We start from the raw sequence: 21655 nt of genomic DNA on the forward strand, positions 1-21655 counted from the left end.
AAAGAACCAGCTTTTGGTTTCATTGATTTTCTCCAATTTTTTTTATTCTCTATTTCATTAAATTCTGCTATAATCTTTATTATTTCCTTCTTTCAGCTTGATTTAGGTTTGATTTGCTCTTTCTTTTTCAATGTCTTAAGGTAGAAGACTATGTTGTTGATCTTCCTTATTATAGGCATTTTGCAGCTATAAACTTCCTTCTATGTCCTGCTTTAGTTGCACCCCATAGGTTTTAGCATGTTTTGTCTTTATTTTCACTCATCTCAAAGTATTTTCTGAATTTGCTTTTGATTTCTTCTTTGACCCACTGCTTACTTTGAAATATACTGTTTAATCTGTGAGTTCCCCAGATTTCTTCCTGCTACTCTATTTCATTCTATCTATTTCTAATTTCATTCTATCGCTGTTGTAAAACACACTTTGTATTACTGCTAACTTTTTTAATTTATTCAGGTTTGTTTTATGGCTTGGTATATGGTCTATCCTTAAGAATGTTTTGTGTTTATTTGAGAAGCATGTATATTCTGCAGTTGTTAGGTGGAGTGTTCTATAGATGTCTGTTAGGTCTAGTTGGTTTACAGTGTTGTTCAAGTCTTATTTTTCCTTCTTGCTCTTCTGTCTATTCCCTTTTGTAGTTTTTTTTTAATAAACATTACATTTATTACTGTTACAAATCCAACAATATATTGTTATGACTATTTATTTACCATCTGTAGCAATTTATTAATCTAATGCAGTTTTTCTCACACACACATCCTTTGTGCTGTTATTAGCCAATATATTACAGATATATTACAAGCCTTACAATGCAATATATATACATATATATAATTTCATACCACCACTTAAATAGGTTAAGAGAAGGAGAAAAGTATGCATCTCTTCTGTCTTCTATAAATTACATAACTACCTTTATTGGTGCTCTTTGTTCTTTTGTGTGGACTCAAATTACCATCTGGGGGGTCACTTGCTTTCACCCTGAAGAACTTCCTTTAGTATTTCTTATAAGGCGAGTCTGTAAGCTACAAATTCTCTCAGTTATTGATTATCTGGGAAAGTCTTTATTTTGCCATCATTTTTGAAAGATAGCTTTACTTTGGTTAATAATTTTTTTCTTTGAGCACTTTTAAAATGTTATTCTATTGACCTCCATTGTTTCTGCTGAAAAGTCTACTATTAATTTTACAGAGTTCTCTCTAAATGACACATCATTTTTCTCTTGACGCTTTCAATATTTTCTCCTTGTCTTTGACTTTCATTATTCTTACCATGATGTATCTGCTTATAGATCTCTTCATGTTTAATCTTACTTAGATTTTGTTGAGCTTCTTGGATATGTAGGTTATTGTTTTTCAATAACTCATGAATTTTAATAAATTTGTGAAGTTTACAGCCACTACTTCCTTACATATGTTTTCTGTTCTTTCTCTCTCTCTTCTTATGGTACTCCCATTATACATATATTATTGCACTTGATAGTGTCCCACATTTCTCTGAGGCTTTGTTCATTGTTCCTAATTCATTTTCTACTTGCATAATGTCTACTGGAAGAAGAAGAAGAAGTGAATTTTTAGGTAGATCAGTAGACATTACAACCAGAAGGACCTACAACTAGAATATACAACTATGTGCTGGGGGGCTTGGGGAGAAGAAGAAGAAGAAGAAAAAAAAAAGGAGATTCACAACAAAGGTTAGTTCAGGGCCAATCTTTAAAAAAAAATACTCACACTTATCCTGAAGATTCTTAGACACAAAATTACAAGATTTGGAGATTGGAGATGTACAATGAGATTAATGTTGTTTTCATGCCAGCTAATACAATATTCATCCTTGAGCCCATGGATCAAGAAGTAATTTGGACTTTCAAGTCTTACTATTTAAGAAATACATTTTGGGCCGGCCCAGTGGCACAGCAGTTAAGTGCACACATTCCACTTTGGCGGCCTGGGGTCTCCCTGTTTGGATCCCGGGTGCGCATGTGGCACCGCTCATCAAGCCATGCAGTGGCAGATGTCCCACAGATAAAAAAAAAAAAAAAACAAAGTAGAGGAAGATGGGCACGGATGTTAGCTCAGGGCTAATCTTCCTCAGCAAAAAGAGGAGGATTGGCAGATGTTAGTTCAGGGATGATCTTCCTTAAAAAAATAAATAAATGAAATAAAATAAAAAATAAAAAAAAACACATTTTGTAAGGCATAGATAATATTCCTCTGATGGATCTGGGCAAAGTAAACTGGAAACCTTCTAGAAAGGATTCACCATTCTAGATGCCATTAAGAACATTCATGATGTGGGGCCAGCCTGGTGGCAAAGTGTTTGAGTTTGTGTGCTCTGCTTTGGTGGCCTAGGGTTGACAGGTTCAGATCCCGGGCATGGACCTAGCACTGCTTGTCAAGCCACACTGTGGTGGTATCCCACATAAAATAGAGTAAGACTGGCACAGACGTTAGCTCAGTGGCAGTCTTCCTCAAGCAAAAAGAGGAAGATTGGTAACAGATGTTAACTCAGAGAAAATCTTCCTCAAAGAAAAAAAAAATCTGTGATTCACAGAAAAAAGTCAAAATATCAACATTAACAGGAGTTTGGAAGAAGTTGATTCCAACCCTCATCGATGACTTTGAGGAGTTCAAGAAACCAGCGCACGAAGTTAACTACAGATGTGGCAGAAATAGCAAAAGAACTAGAATTAGAAGTGGAGTCTGAAAACGTGACTGAATTGCTGCAATCTCATGATAAAATTTTTACAGATGAGGAGTTTCTTCTCGTGGATGAGCAAAGAAAGTGGTTTCTTGAGATAGAATCTACTCCTGGCAAAGATGCTGTGAAAACTGTTGAGATGACAACAAAGGATTTGAAATATGGCATAAACTTAGCTGTTAAAGCAGCAGCAGGGTTTGAGAGGATTGACTTCAATTTTGAAAGAAGTTCTACTGTAGCATTACATGCTACAGAAAAATCATTCGTGAAAGGAAGAGCCAATCAGTGCGGTAAACTTCACTGTTGTCTTATTTTAAGAACTTGCTACAGCCGCTCCAACCTTCAGCAACCACCACCCTGAGCAGTCAGCAGCCATCAACATCATCAAGACCTTCCACCAGCAGACAGATTACAACTCGCTGAAGGCTCAGATGATGGTTAGCAATTTTTAGCAATAAAGTATTTTTTAAATAAGGTGTGAGTACATTGTTTTTTTAGACATAATGCTATTGCACACTTAATAGACCATAGTATAGTGTAAACATAACTTTTATATGCACTGCAAAACCAGAACATTTGCGTGACTTGCTTTATTGCAACATTTGCTTTATTGTGGCGGTATGGAACTAAACCACAATATCTTTCAAGTATGCCTGTAGTTAAATTGCCAAAAGAAAAAACAATTTAAATAAAAAGATATGTCAATCTAGATTTAAAACTTTAAACTTTATATCTACTTGGCTCCATTATCACTGTCACCAAAACAAATCTTTTGGCCAGTTTTTATCATCTCAAAAAGTCAGATTTCCTCGTAACAAATTCTCCTGCTTAATTCTGATGTTGGGCTAAGCTAAGCGTTAGAGGAAAAAATAGTTCCTGAAGACAAAACCTCCAAAATTGCAAGAATCATCAAGGGAATTGGGAACACATGGTAAAGAATACAGTTACACGTTATATTTAAACAAAGGTTAAAGAATGCATTAGGGTGAGATTGTTTGCTCCAAGTGGCTCTTTCTCATACAACAGAGGCCCACACACTTGTGGGAGTTCTGTCACACTTGGGAACCCCAGTTAGAACCTGGCAATAGGAAAGACCCTCAGTCACACGTTCAGACGGGATGTTTGTTTTCAAAGATCTTTAATCTCAAGTGTCAATACCTGATTGAAATAAACAAAACACCTTCACTAAGGAAACAAAGATGGTGAAGGGAGTTAGGTGAATCAAAAATAAATAAAATTACTTTGTTGATAGAAAATGACAGCACTGAAGGACAGCATGAAGTGACAGCTGCTCAAGTGACAAAGGCATTGAACAGCTATTTTAGGTTTTCCATAGTGTGCTCAATAGCTGTTTAAAGAATGCAATAAATGTACTTACCAAATATTTCCCCTCCACTAGCATATTCTGTCACCAGATAAATCATCCGTTCTGTCTCCATAACCTGGTGCAAAGGCAGGAAAGCGACAGACAGTGACAAAAATGACAGGCTGATATCACAGGAAGAGAAACTAATGACTCCTCTTTTGTCCTTTTAAATATTAATAACCATTACTGCTTAAAGGAAATTTAAAGTGTTGTGGGCGGACAGATATAAACGTTATTAAGAAGAGAGGGGGAAAATAGGTATTCCTCCTCCAAGTTGTTAAAAGGAGGAAGTATTTACTCCTTGAGAGAGACAGTCCTTGTGTTGCTCCGGGAGGCCTCTGCAATCTCTTAAGCTCCACAAAACTGAGAAGCAAAGAAGCTATCAAAACCAAAAAGTTCACATTCAACATTGATCACTTAAAGCTCAAAAACGTCCCCCGCCAAAACCAACCAAAACAAAAAAGTCTTAGAGAAAACAATGGGAATCACTTAAGAATGGCACCAAAATCACATATGGCAGTTTTTTAAATGGAAATGACAACTTTCCTTTTCACTATCCATTTATTCAAAACTGAGAGTAACAATGTAAATATCCAACACTTCAAATAATGTAAATTACTCATTTGTGTTTTGTCTTGGTCTCTGTTTTGCTACTTTTTAAATTAGTTGTAGTGTGTTGTCACTACAACTTCCTTTTTACCTTGTTCATTGAATATTTTCTTAAAGTAACATTCCTTCCTTTTCACCCTTTTCACTGAATATTTTCTTAAAGTAACATATGAGAACATATGCTTCTTATAAACATTTTAAATACCTACTATATCAACAAATACATCACAGGTCTTCCTCTCCACCCCCCTCCATTTTATTCCACAGAGGAAAGCCTGTTAATAGCTCATTTTGTATCATTCTAGAGCAGTGCTGTCCAATAGAAATACGTGAGCCTCATAAATAATTTTAACTTTTCCAGTAGCCACTTTAAAAAAGTAAAAAGAAAAAGGTGAAATTAATCCTAATAATCTATTTTATTTACCCCAATATGTCTAAAATATTACCATTTCAAAAACGTTTAAAATTGTAAACTGCCAGTTTTTACTTCTAAATTAATTAAAATGTAATTCTAGGCTTTCACTATACTTCACAGCTCATTATTTTGTTAAATTATTTACCAGTTACTTTATCTTTGACATCTTTACACATTAATACCATGTAACAGTAGTATGTATCATAATAATAGAGGTATCTCTTTTTTCAATGGTTTCATGGTACTCCTTCATGTAAGTGTACATTAATTTCATTTTCCAATCTAATAACTGCGTCGTTCTTTTTTTCTCTTTACCTTTTAAAAACTCTCTATATACTGGTGATATTAGCCCACTGTTTGTTACATTTATTGCTTCCAAGCTCTCTCTATATGTTGATTTATATAACAAAAAGTAAGTGCTCTAAATATATGCAGATGTTTAGAACAAAAATAATGCCATATTTTATATCTCCTTTGTACCCCCAGGTCTTTTATTGACTGCAAATGTTCTTTTATTACTAAACTTTTCAGGAGTTTAAAAACTTTGCTATACAGTTACCTATATTTGGCTTACTCTATAAACCTGAGGAGACCAAAGCTTTGGCAAATGACCTGTATCTACCTTGATACTATGAAGACAGCCACTCACCTTGGCAGCTCCAGAATCTCCCCTTAACAATATCAGATGCCAGAGGGCAAAATTAAGGTTTAAAAAGAGGGCACTGTTCAAAGCCAGGGTTGGAAGTATGGAAATTCTCATAGGCTAATGAAATCCTCAGAAAAGATAAACCTGCAGAATTCAGTTATAAGATTAAAACCTACAAGTTAACCTCTTGAGAAAGGTTAGCCTATTAAGCCCTCCAATTATCTAAAGGTGATTTATTTTAAAAAGTGAGGCCAAGAAGTTTAGTCACTCTATCAGGATAGGAAGGAAGCAGAGGTTAGACACCTCCGAGTTTGCAGATACGGTCTTCAGGCAACACCAGGAAGCTTGCACAGGTTTGCTTCTGGGGCACAGTGTAGGTGTCGTCCAACAAAATTCAGTCTGATAAATTTCAACAAGTCTCCTCCTGCTGATCTAATTCATTTCACTATGTGAGCAGCCGATGCCACAGCAGAGCCCTACAGCTGTAGCCTTAACCACACATACTAACATGACATGCTTTCTTTTCCATAAAAATAACATACGATGAAAGTTTGCTCATTGTGCCTTGGACGTACTTTCTCCACTCTTACACACAGTCCCATGTCTGGGCCAGTAACCATTTACTGCAGACTAACAGCAGCAAATGAACCGAGTGGGTGGCCACTTCCTGCAGAACTAGGTGATGGCTCTTCTGATAGAAAGCAGTGAGCAAGGCTGGCCCCATGCACAGGCAGAGCTCTGGCTGCCAACACATTGCAATTTGAGAAGCACCCCAAAGCCCCACCTCTCCCAAAATATCTCTTCCACCAGCCTGCTAAGGCAAAGTCCACCCCTCCTATCTGGCTTGAAATTCCAGCTCTAGGTTTACTACTTTTGCAGTAAAGCTAGGGAATCATTTATGACAATGGCACGAAATAATGTATGTTTCTTGGGAAGGTAACAAAACTGGAATAGAAATCTCTTCCATTACACAGACTCAATCTCTTGGTTCTCAAAATAAAAAATGCTACCTTGGAAAACTAAGTCTAGGACTCTACTAGCACAGAAAGGAAGTTCAGGTTCTCACTGAGACAGGAAGCCATCCTTAAAATATCATTTGCCATCATAATTCATAACATGATCACAGAAATTAGTACTTGAATAATGTTATAAAAAATGTTATAATCATCTCTAGCTTTTCATCTCTCAAAATTCTCTGTTCCTTTTGGGTTTACTATTCTGTTTTAGGATTCTGACCTAAAAAAGTAAGTTCTCATCATCTTCTGAATAATCTTTTGTGTAATTCTCACTAAGAATGGCATTCAAATTTTAAAGGACAAATTAAAAAGGCCTACGTGGGTAAGGCAGACCTTACTAGTAAATAGCCAGGGGAGCATAAGCACGGAGTGGAGAACAGACGGGAAACAGTGGGATGAATATAGAAAGAAAAAAGTTGCAGATGTTCACCCATCCACCCTTTCTTCAAAGGTAGCTATCGATACAAGTGACCATTCTGAGTTCTTTGTTGCCATATGCTACACCACTAGTGAGCCTACCTGGTAAAGCCTGATGATATGGGGGTGGCAAAGCATCTTCATAATTTGAACTTCCCGGAAAATCTTCTTCAAGTTTTCTTCATCCAGTTGGGTCTTGTCTATGATCTTGATGGCAACCTGACAACAGAGGAAGAAAATTTACTCTGATGCATTATTAAAAGCAGTTTACTAAGGAAAATTAAATCCACTTAAAAACATCATATTCCACAAAATACAAACTGCCAGTATTTTGTTCACAGAATGCCAATGAAGAAAATAAATTTACTCTTTTTGTAAAAGACAGGAAATGGATTTCCAGCAAAGTTGGTTTCAAGGGAATAGACTCCAAAAGCAAACGAGTCTTTTGCCATTTCTTAAATTGCTCCCACAGTAAAACCCCACAATCAAATACTCCATCCCTCACAGATGCCGTTACAGTCTCGGCAAATCATGCTTAGGTGCAGAGAATGGTATGTAGGACTTCCTATTAAGACAAGAAGCTTACATCGTAAGTACATGATGGTTTAGTAAGGTTCAAGAAGTCCCACAAGAGCACTCCACATCTCACCAGGGGCTTGTATAACTCACTCATGGTGGTGGTGGTGGTGGCGGTTGCAGCAGCAGTTACCATTTACTGAATGTTTACTACGTGCCAGGCACAATTCTTAGTGCTCTGCAACTACTAATTCATTTAAACCTCACAACATCTCATATTATTATTAACCATACAAACATGGAAACTGAGACACACAAAGATTAAGTAATTCACAGCTAGTATGCGGTAGATCCAGGATTGAAGCCCAGGGAGCTTGGATTTAGAGTCAAATTCTTAACGGTAGCGCTCTAAAAACCTGAAGATCTTTCTGTACAGCATATACACTGCTTCAGCAGAGAACATCTTTCTATTTTGCTCATTATTATTCCTAAAATACCCAGCAGCACACACATTTTAAAACAGAATGAAAGATAAAGGACTTCTTTTTAATCTACTAAATCTAAACCTCCTCATTATTATTAGTGAAATACCCAAAATACTGTGCTGCCCCAAAATATTTCTATATCTCAGTTTCAACTACTCAATCAGAATGTAATCATCGAATATTAGTTGGATGAAGGATCAGGACTAGGCAAATTCTAGCCCTTTCAGTTCTTAAAATTCTTTTATTTTATACACTGGGAGAGGGAAAGGAAACTTACACTTATTGAGTAAAAAAAATGAAAAACCAGGGAGAAAAACATCAACACTAATAATGTTTAGCTCAGAGAAATAAAGACTGTATGGAAGTATACATGTGAGATGATTCAAATGTATGAATGACTAGCATAAAAGTAACCTTGTTTGGAGTTGTTTCAGATGCTTGAATGAAGACTAATGGGAGAAACGCACAGGCAGACAAAGTTCAGCTCGATTAAAAGGGCATTTAAAGCCCCCCCCCAACGATGAAATGCGATAAAATGAGCAGGGTATATCTTGAGCTACAAAGATTAATCAGACACAGCCTTAAATTCAAGGAGCTCAAAATCTAGTAGGAGGAAGACATATGTGAAACAGACAACAAGACAGCATTGGAAATACAATCAATAAAGCTATGTATAAGGTATAAGAGTAGAACAGAGGATGGGGTTATGACCTTCGCCTTGGGGAGAAGTAGTAGACAGAAAAAAAGACTTCACAAAGAAGGCAGAACTTGAAAAGAGAAAGAATTGGGATAGGCAGAAAAGAGGGTAGGGAATTTTATGAGAAGAAATAGCAAAATCATTAACAAATATCATCAGCTGTTTGATTTCCTATAAGAAGTCTTGAACCATACGACTCCTGACCTCTAGAATTTATACTTCTCATTACTGTGCCAGGTCAGATACAGGACCTTAACTCCAGCAATTTGTCTGGCATCTGCTCCTGGTTCTTTAAAAACAGTTCCCAAGACAAAAAAAAAGTCACAGTACAAAAAGGACAGTACACAGTCCTTTTACAGAATAAATATCTGGGTCTTAATAGTAATAATTATCAATAAAATCTTACACACGATTAGCACATTATATAGAGTACTTTCATATACATAAGAAGCTTTGAGACTCGAGACATATGCCCATAGCAGAGCTTCCCATCTGGTATGCTGGAAATGAGTTACAGGTATACCTCAGGCAATGGGTAGGTGACAATGGATCACCTCCAGCTTCAAGGAACCTCATTTGTTTACTCCAGAGAAAATATTATCATTTTCTGTGTGTGCCACAACACACAAAAGGTTGGGAAGCACTGCTAAGATTGTTGATCATCAACTGTCCAACGATTGGCCCTGAAATCCCCTATTCTGCCCATGCCTACCCCTGGATGGCATAGAAAACTAACAGAAGGTGGTGAGTAAGGGTGTAGAATGAGGGCTGTTAATGCATTTGACCGTATTTTTGCACTTTTTCAACCCCAAGAGAGTACTGGGTTACACTGTAGTTGGGAGAGTCATAAAGTGAGGCCTCCTGATTCACAGTGGATTCATTCTGAATTTCATTTATACTCTGAGGCAACAGGACTTTGATAAAGGTCAAGAGAAAACCAGACCTAATCATATATGATAACAAAGTTGGCTAAGATCTTATATATTACGCACTTAATAAATATTTTTAATTTAATAAAGATAATGGTTTAGTATGGATGTAGTTTTATGTTTCATAAGAAGCATATCTGGGGGGCTGGCCCAGTGGTGCAGCAGTTAAGTGCGCATGTTCCACTTTGGTGGCCCGGGGTTCACCGGTTCGGATCCCAGGTGCAGACATGGCACCACTTGACAAGCCATGCTGTGGCAGGCGTCCCACATATAAAGTAGAAGAACATGGGCACAGATGTGAGCTCAGGGCCAGCCTCCCTCAGCAAAAGGAGGAGGATTGGCAGCAGATGTTAGCTGAGGGCTAATCTTCCTCAAAAAAAAAAAAAAATGAAGTATATCTGATTTCACATAAAGGGACTATGGTCCCATATACAGAAACGTATTCTTATCTTTTTGGAGTAAATTGCATTAAGTATAAACTGTTCTTAGAAGGTGGACTCAGAAGGGTTTTAATAGATTAAAACATCAAATTCCTGTCTACTCTTCAATGAGATTCAAGATTCAACAAGACACGGATAGGAGAAGCTTTGCCTAGCAGCTGAATACAGTGTCAAAAGGAACAACTCTGGTATCAAGCTGCCTGGGTTCAAAATCTTAGAACTGTCCCTTAATCTATAACGTTGAGCAAGTTATGTAACTTTTCTGTGGCTCCTTATCTACAAAATGTAGGCAACAATAGAACCTACTTTAAAGGTTGACAGGGATTAACTAATTATGCATGCAACTTGCTTAGCATAATGCCTGGCATATGGTAAACACACAATACACATTAATTACAGGTACTACTGTTGCTATTTATTTGCTTTTTTCTGGAATCAAGCCTTAAACTTTAGGCATTCTGTGACAAGGATTACATTTGCTTGACTAAGCAACATAATCCTGGATCTGAAACACACCAATTCCTTACTCAAGGGGTGAGTTGGGGGGCCAAGAAGCAAAACAGCTAACAATTTGTAGGCAGCATTCAGAACCAACCAGCTGCCTCCACCTGACGTGGGAAGAACACAGAAGGAATGAGGCCAGGAAAAAATTGCATTCTGTTCAGGAAAGTCACACTGAGCCACAGGATGGAACCCGTGCAAGACCAGATCCTGAGGGCTGTGCCAGAGAGAGAGTGGTCTGACTCTTCATGGCAGGTCAGACGCCACCCCCTTCCCCCCACCTTCCATCCATAGTAAGTAGCTAACACCAAAGAGGAGGCTACTTAGTGCTACTTGGCATGTGTACCTGATAGGACCACTTAATGGAGAAGGCAAGTTCCTAAGCTCAGCTCCTACCCTAGCTGCAAACTGGAAAGCAAAGGTTTTCTAAAAAGTGGAAAAATACCAATGAAGCAGAGAAACAATCAAGTCAAAGAGCAGGTAGTTGGCAAGCAGCTATGATTATTTTGAGAATAACTCAAGAAATCACTGATCATAAGTTTTCACTGCTAAGATTATTGAAGGCTATATATAATAAAGGTTTAGCTTAAAGTATATACCAGTTGCTTAAAAAATTAAACGCGTCCATAGCAAACGGTAAATAGGTAGGTAAATAGAAGACAAACTCTCAAAGAATATTTTTAGATTGGTGCTGAAATCTATGAATCACATACTTACACTTACATATGAAAAGCATAACAAGTAAAGAAGGAAACTTTCAACACATTACCAAGAGACCATACATTACTTAAGTTTGCCTGGTCTGCATAGAAATCTTTTATCTTGCAAAGAGCATAATTTTGTGAGTTGATGCTGACATTACTTAAACATGGCATGGTATCAAATAGATTGCTAAATAGATACAGATTGTGGGAGTCCTTAACTTCTCAACCAAGATATTTCCATTCAACAAACTCTTCTTTTTTGATTGGCATGTGGTACAAAAGAATACAAAATTCAGATCATGCCCAATTTAAAGTCATATTCCTTTATTGTTCATTCTAGAAGGGGAAAGATAGCCATTTCCCCCTTTTAGTTCTTACTTCTAAACCACAGTTACTTTAACTCTTACCTCATTTTTGAGGCACAGCCATGCTCACAGGGAATGAAGATTAAGAAAAATAGTGGTTTCTTCACAACAGGCAATAATTTACTTGAATATCCTGACACCACATTCACAGCCAAGATAAGACGACAGAATAAAAACCAATGAGCCAAGGAAAGGTTCAGTATTAAGATCAAAACAAACCAGCCTTCCTCCTCACCCATCAGAAATAACTGGTCTCTTCATTCAGGGATGTGCTATGACAAATGGACAGTTAAAGAAAGGAACCACTCAGGAAGAAAATGCAAAGCCCACAAGTGCTAAAATTCCTCCAAAAACAGAAAGAGCACTCCCTGAAACTAGTATACAGATGCACACATAATAATTTCACAGAATATAGTAAATAGCCTGAATGCTTCTAGGAAAGGAGGAGAAAACATGACACTGTGGGGGAAAGTTTATTTTTTCAATACTCTTAAAGAAAGAAGCTCTAGTTCTCACTGAAATGTCTGGAAATTTAAGCAGATATCAAACTTTTTACCATTGTGAATTATTTTCAATGGGGGTGTTTTTATATTACTTTTCGTATCTAATTTTTATTCTCTATTTCTATGACAAAGCTTTTCTACTCTAGATCATTCTCATCTCAGATCTAGAATCATTTTATGGTCTAGATCTGTGCGATCTAATACAGTAGGCACGAGACATAAGCAACTATAGAGCACTTGAAATATGGCTAGTTCAAACTGATGTTCTATAAATGTAAAATATACATCACATTTCAAAGACTTGACATTAAAAAGAGAGCCAGCTCTGATGGCCTAGTGGTTAACGTTCAGCACTCATCACTTCGGCAACCCAGGTTTGCTTCCTGGTCACAGAACACCACCGTCCATCTGTCAGTTGCCATGCTGTGGTGGCAGCTCACATAGAAGAACTAGAATGACTTACAACTAGGAAATACAACTATGTACTGGGGCTTTAGGGAGGGAAAAAATATATATATATTAAAAAGAGAATGTAAACTATCTCATTGATAAATTTTATACTGATTACATGTAGAAACAGTATTTTAGATATATTAGGTTAAATAAGACATATTATTACAAGTAATTTCAATGAAAAGGCAATCTATAGAACAGGAGAAAATATTTGCAAACCACATATCTGATAATATTTGGATTAATATCCAAAATACACAAGGATTTCATACAACCAAACAGCAAAAAACCAAACAACTCAATTGAAAAATGGGCAAAGGACCTACATAGGCAATTTTCCAAAGAAGACATACAAATGGCAAACAGGTAAATGAAAAAGTACTCAAAATCACTAATCATCAGGGGAATGCAAATCAAAACCACAATGACATATCACCTCATACCTGTTATGATGTTTATTATCAAAAAGACAAGAGATAAATGCTCGTAAGGATATGGAGAAAAAGGAACCCTTGCACACTGTTGGTGGGAATGTAAACTAGTACAGCCATGGTGGAAAAGAGTACAGAGGTTCCTCAAGAAATTAAAAATAGGACTACCATATGATCCAGCAATGCCACTTCTGGGCATACATCCAAACAAAATGAAAATAGGATCTTGAAGAGATATCTGTACTGTCATGTTCATTGCAGCATTACTCACAATAGCCAAGATATGAGAACAACCTAAGTGTCTATCATGAGATGAAGAGATAAAGAAGATGTGATATATACATCCAATGAAAAATTATTCAGCCATGAAAAAGAAGGAAACCCTGCCAGTTTGCAACACCATGGATGGACCTTGAGGACATCATGCTAAGTGAAATAAGCCAGAGAAACAAAGACAAATGCCACATTACTACGTAGTATCACTTATACATGAAATCTGAAAAAAAAGTCCAAATCATAGAAACAGAAAGTAGAAAAGTGGTTGCCAGGGGTTAGGGGTCGGGAAAATAGGGAGAGGTTAGTAAAAGTGTACAAACTTTCACTTATAAGATGAATAAGGTCTGAAGATCTAATGTAAAACATGATGACTATAGTTGATAACACTGTATTGTATAATTGGAAACTTCTAAGAGAGACTTAAATGTTCTCACCAAAACAAACAAACGAACAAAAAAGAAAAGCCAAATATGTGAGGTGATGAAGGTGTTAATTAACTCAACAAGGGAGAATCTGTTCACAATGTACATGTCCACCAAAACACTACATTGTACAATTTAAATGTCTTACAATTTTATTGGTCGATTATACCTCAATAAAGTTGCAGGGGAAGGAACCAACTAATTTCATCTGTTTCTTCTTACTTTTTTTAACATGACTACTAGAAAATTTTAAATTATACACGTGGCCCACATTTTACTGGACAGTACCAGTTCACGTGATGCCAATAAGGTACCAGTTAAAGCAGTATTCCATGAAAATGACTTATGAAATACTGGACTCAATATTGAGAATTGCCAGTTACCTATCTCGAAGAACTTGGCAGGTTGCAAGGCACTCAATGCTCAAACACTGCCTTGGGAGACAATCATAAATAAGATCTCAAAAGCTGCATTCCAAGAACTCAATTTAATTCCATTAAAAAATGTTTATTGGCTTAAGGCAGTGTCACTGTGCAGCTCACTAGCAGCTACTCTCACCATGGGTACTGTGAGAGAATTAAGTTTTACACTCTTAAGACAGCAGTTCTTGAGGAGTGATGTCAGCATAATGGCAGAGTAAGTTGTTCCCTTTGGCTCTCCCCTCTAAGCCACAATTGGATGGACATTCATTAACCAGCAGACGATTCCCTGCACAGCACAACACGACATCTTAGGGAAACATGCAGCCATGCATCTGAAGGTATGTGGACTGGATCCCCAGGAGGCAGTGGAATTAGGTAAGTGCATCTCTCCCACTCCCAGTGGCAGCAATCTAGGTCGTAGGTCCTCACACAACAGCTGGCATGATGGTAAGAGGAGGGGGGCAGCATGGCCAGGGCAAACTTTTCAGAATTGCAGCCTGCCCCACAGGAGCACCCACCATGTCATAGCAGTCCCGCCCATGGGAACGCTTCCCACCAAGTGGCAGCAGCTCAGTCCCCACGAAGGAGCCCCTACCAAGTACAGCAGCTCAGCTGAAGCACCTGCAAGCACAGAGCTGGCACATGAATGAAACAAAGTGCCCCTCCCCTCCCACCTAGCACACCAGTTTGGCCGGTCCCCAGCTGAGTGGAGTGGTCTCACACCATAGCAACCTGCTGGAAGAGCACAAAGGACATGCCTGCACATGTGTGCATGAGCTGTCAAGCAGCTGCAGCCAGTGTGCAAATGCAGAGAAGCCCTACCAGCACAACCCACAGCAGATAGGGTGGGATCAGAAAAGGCAAGTGGAGGCAAGTAGAATCTGAGATGTGATACTACCACAAATGCACTGGCAAAGGATCACTTCATCAAACACCATGAAGAACTACATTAATGATTCAGAGCAGAAGGAAAATGACACGTCTCCAGAAACCAATCCAGAAGTCACAGAAATTGGCAATCCAAATGACAGAGAATTCGGGCTGGCCCCGTGGCCGAGCGGTTAAGTTCGCGCGCTCTGCTGCAGGCGGCCCAGTGTTTCGTTGGTTCGAGTCCTGGGCGCGGACATGGCACTGCTCGTCGGACCGCGCTGGGGCAGCGTCCCACATGCCGCAGCTAGAAGAACCCACAACAAAGAATACACAACTATGTACCGGGGGGCGTTGGGGAGAAAAAGGAAAAAAAAATTAAAAAAATCTTTAAAAAAAAAAAAATAAATAAATAAATAAATGACAGAGAATTCAGAATAGTTATCATAAAGAAACTCAGTGAGTTACAAGAAAGAAAGACCATTCAATGAGCTCAAGAATAATATTAATAAGCAAAAGAAATACTTCACCAAAGAGAATGAAACTCTAAAAAAAAAAAAAACCAAACAGAAATTCTGGTATGAAGAACACTATTAATGAGATAAAAAATAATCTAGAATTCATGAAAAATACAGTTGACATTATGGATGACAAAATTAGTGATTTAGAAGACAGAAATATAGAAATGCTTCAGGTGGAGGACAGAGACTAAGGTTTCTTTTTAAGATTTTTTATTTTTCCTTTTTCTCCCAAAGACCCTCAGTACACAGTTGTACATTTTTAGTTGTGGGTCCTTCCAGTTGTGGCATGTGGGAGGCCACCCCAGAATGGCCTGACGAGTGGTGCCATGTCCGCACCCAGGATTCGTACCAGCGAAACCCTGGGCCACCAAAGCAGAGCATGCAAACTTAACCACTCGGCCATGGGGCCGGCCCCTAAGATTTTTTTTAAATGAAGAAATTCTCTGAGAAATATTTGACTCAATTAGGAAAAATCAGGAAAAGGAACACAAGGATTATAGGTATTCCAGGGGGAGAAGGGAGGAAGAAAGGAGCACAGACCTTGTTCAAAGAAATAATAGCTGAGAACTTCCCAAACTTGGGGAAGGAACCAGACTTACAAGTACCTTAAGCCAATAGACCTCCTAATTACATCAATGCTAAAGGACCTTCTCCAAGGCACATAATAGTAAAACTGGCAAAAGTCAGTGACAAAAAAAGAATATTAAGGGCAACAAGGCAGAAGAAAATAATCTACAAAGGAAATCCTATCAGACTTTCAGCAGATTTCTCAGCAGAAACCTTACAGGCTAGGAAAGAATGGAATGACATATTCAAAATACTGAAGAATCAAAACTTTCAGTCAACAATACTCTATCCAGCAAAACTATCCTTCAGATATGATGGAGAAATAAAAGCTTTGTCAGATAAACAAAAGCTGAGGGAGTTCATCACCCATAGGCCAGCCTTACAAGAAAAACTGAAAGGAGCCCTGTGATCTGAAACTAAAAAGGAAAGTTTTACAAAACCTTGAACAAGGAAATAAACAGACAAATAGAATCAGTAAATTGTAGCTCTATATCAGAAGAGATTAGTAAACAATTATAACATAAAAGATAAAGAGAAGGAAAGCATCGAAAATAACTATAAACACTTCAATTTAGTCACAAAATCACAACACAGAAAAGGACAATTTGTGACAACAATAACTCAGAAGGGGAAGAGGAAAGAGATGGAATCTGCTTAGGCTAACGGAAGTAAGAAGCTTTAAGAGAATGGACTATCTCTTCCATGAGGTCTTTTACACAAACCTCATGGTAGCCAATAACAAAAAAATCAGAGCCACAAATCATAAATAAAGAGAAAACCAGCACAAAAATACACTAAACTGAGATGGCAGTCAGAAATAAAAGGGAAAAAAACCAATGGTAACATAGAACAACTGGAAAACAAGAGATAGAATGGCGGTATTAAGCACTCAGGTATCAATAATCACTCTAAATGTAAATGGATTGAACTCTCCAATCAAAAGACACAGGGTGGATGGAAGGATTAAAAAACAAGACACAACAATATGCTGCATCCAGGAAACACATCTCAGCTCCAAAGACAAACATATGCTCAGAGTGAAGGGATAGAAGACAATACTCTAAGCAAATGGCAAGCAAAGAAAGAGGAGTTGCCATACTTATATCAGACAAAGCAGACTTCAAGATAAAAAGGATAACAAGAGATAAAGGGTGACAGTACATAATGATAAAAGGGACATTCTACCAAGAGGACATAACACTATGAATATATATGCACCTAACACAGAAGCACCAAAGTATATGAAGTAACTATTAACAGACCTAAATGGAGAAGTCGACAGCAACAAAACAGTAGTGGACCTCAACACCCCACCGACATCAATTGACAGATCATCCACAGAGAAAGTCAATAAGGAACCAGTGGCCTTAAATGAAATACTAGACCAGGTGGACTTAATAGATACATAGCAAGATTCCATCCAAATTCTCAACTGGACATGGAATATTCTCAAAGATACACCATATCTTGGGAAACAAGGCAAGCCTCAATAAATTTACGAAGACTGAAATTGTATCAAGCATCTTTGCTGACCACAATGCTATGAAACTAGAAATCAACTATAAGAAAAAGGCTGGGAAAGTCACAAACATGTAGAGACTAAACAACATACTACTGAACAACCATTGCATTGATGAAGAAATCAAAGGAGAAATCAAAAAATACCTGGAGACAAATGAAAATGAAAACACAACACACCAACTCTTACGGGATGTGGCAAAAGCAGTGCTAAGAGAAAAATTTATAGCAATACAGGGCTACCTCAACAAACAAGAAAAATCTCAAATAAGTAATCTTAAACTACACCTAATAGAACTAGAAAAAGAAGAACAAGCAAAGCCCAAAGTCAGCAAAAGGAGAGAAATAAAAAAAATTAGAGCAGAAATAAATGAAATAGAGACTAAAAAGAAACAATAAAAAGGATAAATGAAACTAAAATTAGTTCATTGAGAAGATAAACACACCTGACAGACCCTTAGCCAGACTCACTAAGAAAACAAGAGAATAGGCTCAAATAAATATAATTAAAAATGAAACAGGAGAAATTACAATGGATACCACAGAAATACAAGGATTATAAGAGAATACTATGAAAAACTATATGCCAACGACTTGGACAATCCAGAAGAGATGGATAAATTCTTAGACTCTTATAACCTCCCAAAACTGAATCAAGAAAAAATAGAGGGGCTGGCCCAGTGTCATAGGGGTTAAGTTCACATGCTCCCCTGCAGCAACCTGGGGTTCACAGGTTCAGATCTTGGGCACAGCCCTACAAACGACTCATCCAGCCATGCTGTGGCAGGGTCCCACATACAAAATAGATGAAGATGGGCACAGATGTTAGCTCAGGGCCAATCTTCCTCACCAAAAAATAAATAAATAAGAAAAAAATAGAGAATCTGAATAGACCAATCACAAGTAAAGAGATTGAAACAGTAATCGAAAACCTCCCAAAAAACAAAAGTCCAAGACCAGATGGCTTCTCTGGAGAATTCTACCAAACATTCAAAGAAGACTTAATACCTTTCCTTCTCAAACTATTCCAAACAATTGAAGAAGACAGGACGCTTCCCAACTCATTCTATGAGGCCAATATTACCCTGATATCAAAGCCAGACAATGACAACACAAAGAAGGAAAATTACAGGCCAATATCGCTGATGAACATGGAAGAAAAACTTCTGAATAAAACAGTGGCAAATTGAATACAGCAAGACATTTAAAGGATCATATGCCATGATCAAGTGGGACTTATACCAGGGATGCAGGGATCGTTCAACATCTGCAAATCAATCAGTGTGATACACTACATTAACAAAAAGAGGAAAAATCACATGATCATCTCAACAGATGAAGACAAAGCATTTAACAAAATTCAACATTTATTTATGATAAAAACTCTCAATAAAATGGGTAGAGAAGGAAAGTACCTCAACATAATAAAGGCCATATATGACAAACCCACAGCCAATATCACACTTATTGTGTGAAAAGCTGGAAGTCATCCCTCTGAGAACAGGAACAAGACAAAGGTGCCCACACCCTAATAATTAGTGATGTTGAACATGTTTTCATGTGCCCGTTGGCCATGTGTATATCTTCTTTGGAAAAATGTCTGTTCATATCCTCTGCCCGTTTTTTGATCAGGTTGTTTGTTTCGTTGTTGAGTTTTGTGAGTTCTTTATATATTTTGGAAATTAACCCCTTGTTGAATATATGATTTGCAAACATTTTCTCCCAGTTGATGGGTTGGCTTTTTGTTTCGTACCTGGTTTCCTTTGCCTTGCAGAAGCTTTTTAGTCTGATCAAGTCCCATTTGTTTATTTTTTCTTTTGTTTCCCTTGGCCAAGTAGACATGGTATTTGAAAAGATGCTACTAAGACTGATGTCAAAGAGTGTACTGCCTATATTTTCTTTGAGGAGTTTTATAGTTTCAGGTTTTACATTCAAGTCTTTAAACCATTTTGCGTTAATTTTTGTGTATGGTGTAAGATAATGGTTTACTTTCATTCTTTTGTGTGTGGCTGATCATTTCTTGAACAGACTTTCCTTCTCCAGTGTGCGTTCTTGGCTCCATTTTTAAAGATTAGCTGTCCAGAGATGTATGGTTTTATTTCTGGACTTCCAGTTCTGTTCCACTCATCTGTGTATCTCTTTTTGTGCCAGTACCATACTGTTTTGATTACTATAGCTTTGTAGTATATTTTGAAGTCAAAAATTGTGATGCCTCCAGCTTTGTTCTTTTTTCTCCAGATTGCTTTAGCTATTTGGGGTCTTTTGTTGTCCTGTATGAATTTTGGGATTCTTTCTTCTATTTCCATGAAGAATGTCACTGGAATTGCACTGAATCTGTAGATTGCTTTAGGTAATATGGACATTTTAAGTATGTTTATTGTTCCAATCCACGAACATGGAATATCTTTCCATTTCCTTATGTCTTCTTTCATTTATTTCAATAATGTCTTATAGTTGTCAGTGTATAGGTCTTTCACTTCCTTGATTAAATTTATTCCTAGATATTTTATTCTTTTTGTTGCGATTTTAAATGGGATTGTATTCTTGACTTCTCCTTCTGCTAGTTCATTGTTAGTACATAGAAATGCTGGTGGGGCTGCAAAGTGTGCAGTCACTATGGAAAACAGTATGGAGATTTCTCGAAAAAATTAAAAATAGAAATACCATACGATTCAGCTATTCTACTACTGGGTATTGATCCAAAGAACTTGAAATCAACAATACAAGGAGATCTATGCACCCCTATGTTCATTGCAGCATTATTCACAATAGCCAAGATGTGGAAGCAACCCAAGTGCCCATCAAGTGATGAATGGATAAAGAAGATCTGGTGTGTGTGTGTGTATATATATATATATACACACACACAATGGAATACTACTCAACCATAAAAAAAGACAAAATCATCCCATTTGCAACAATAAAGATGGACCTTGAGGGCATTATATTAAGCAAAATAAGCCAGACAGAGAAAGGACAAAAACCGTATGATTTCACTCATATGTGAAAGATAAACAAACACATGGACAAAGAGAACAGAGTGGTTATCAGAGGGGAAGAGGGTGAGGGGAGGGCGAAAGGGGTGAAGCGGCACAAATGTACAGTAACAGATAAAAACTAGACTACTGGTGGTGAGCATGATGCAGTCTATACAGAAACTGATAATTAATAATGCACACCTGAAATCACACAATGTTAAAAACCAACATGACCTCAATAAAACAAAAAAATTAAAAAGATAAAAATGACATAGAACCAATAAATAAATAAATAAAAATACATGTGTTACTTAAGAAAAAAAAAGCAGTTCTCAAGCTTTCTGGCCTCAGGACTCCTCTTAAAAATTAAGAGCCTTCAGAGAAGATTTGTTTACTTGGGTAATATTTATCAATAGGGTAATATCTATCAATATTTGATTAAACTTGGATTTAATTAAAACAGAAAATTTTAAAACATAAGAATATGCAAGCACATATTTCATCAGCCATCAGAGTAATTACATCATTTTATATCACATAGTCTCTTGAAATCTTCACTGTATAATTGTGAGAGAATGAAAATGAAAAATTAAAATAATGTTTGAATATTTATGAAAACAATTTGGACCTCAGGGACTCCGAAAGAGTTTTGGAGACTCTGGGGTCCCCGGATCAAACTTTGAGAACAATTGCCCTAAAGCATCGTTGTATGTAATGAAATAACTTCTCTCTTATATGTCTAGAATGGTACCATCTTCGGGAAAACCGAGTAATGGTCACTCAACTTATTTTCTGTAGGACTTAATTCTTTCTATAGGGCTTAATTCATTCCCAGTTGAGAACAGCTTCTAGAAAAGGAATCTATATGCCTTTGCAATCAGCCTTGATGAAAGA

The 21655-nt window shown here is 37.3% G+C and overlaps 1 protein-coding gene across 12 annotated transcripts in view; it reads right to left on the bottom strand.

Annotated features, from left to right (window-relative positions):
- SIK3 (SIK family kinase 3) overlaps positions 1–21655 on the bottom strand; it is a 241288-nt gene that overhangs the window by 103210 nt on the left and 116423 nt on the right. For all 12 annotated transcript variants that reach the window (XM_070624907.1, XM_070624903.1, XM_070624905.1 and 9 more), the window contains exons 2-3: positions 7269–7385; positions 4076–4139 (exon numbers count right to left, since the gene is read on the bottom strand). In XM_070624907.1, coding sequence (XP_070481008.1) covers positions 4076–4139; positions 7269–7385 — 181 coding nt within the window. The remainder of the gene's footprint in view (positions 1–4075; positions 4140–7268; positions 7386–21655) is intronic.

This window comes from Equus przewalskii, chromosome 6 (genome assembly GCF_037783145.1).
Source record: "Equus przewalskii isolate Varuska chromosome 6, EquPr2, whole genome shotgun sequence".
NCBI lineage: Eukaryota > Metazoa > Chordata > Mammalia > Perissodactyla > Equidae > Equus > Equus przewalskii.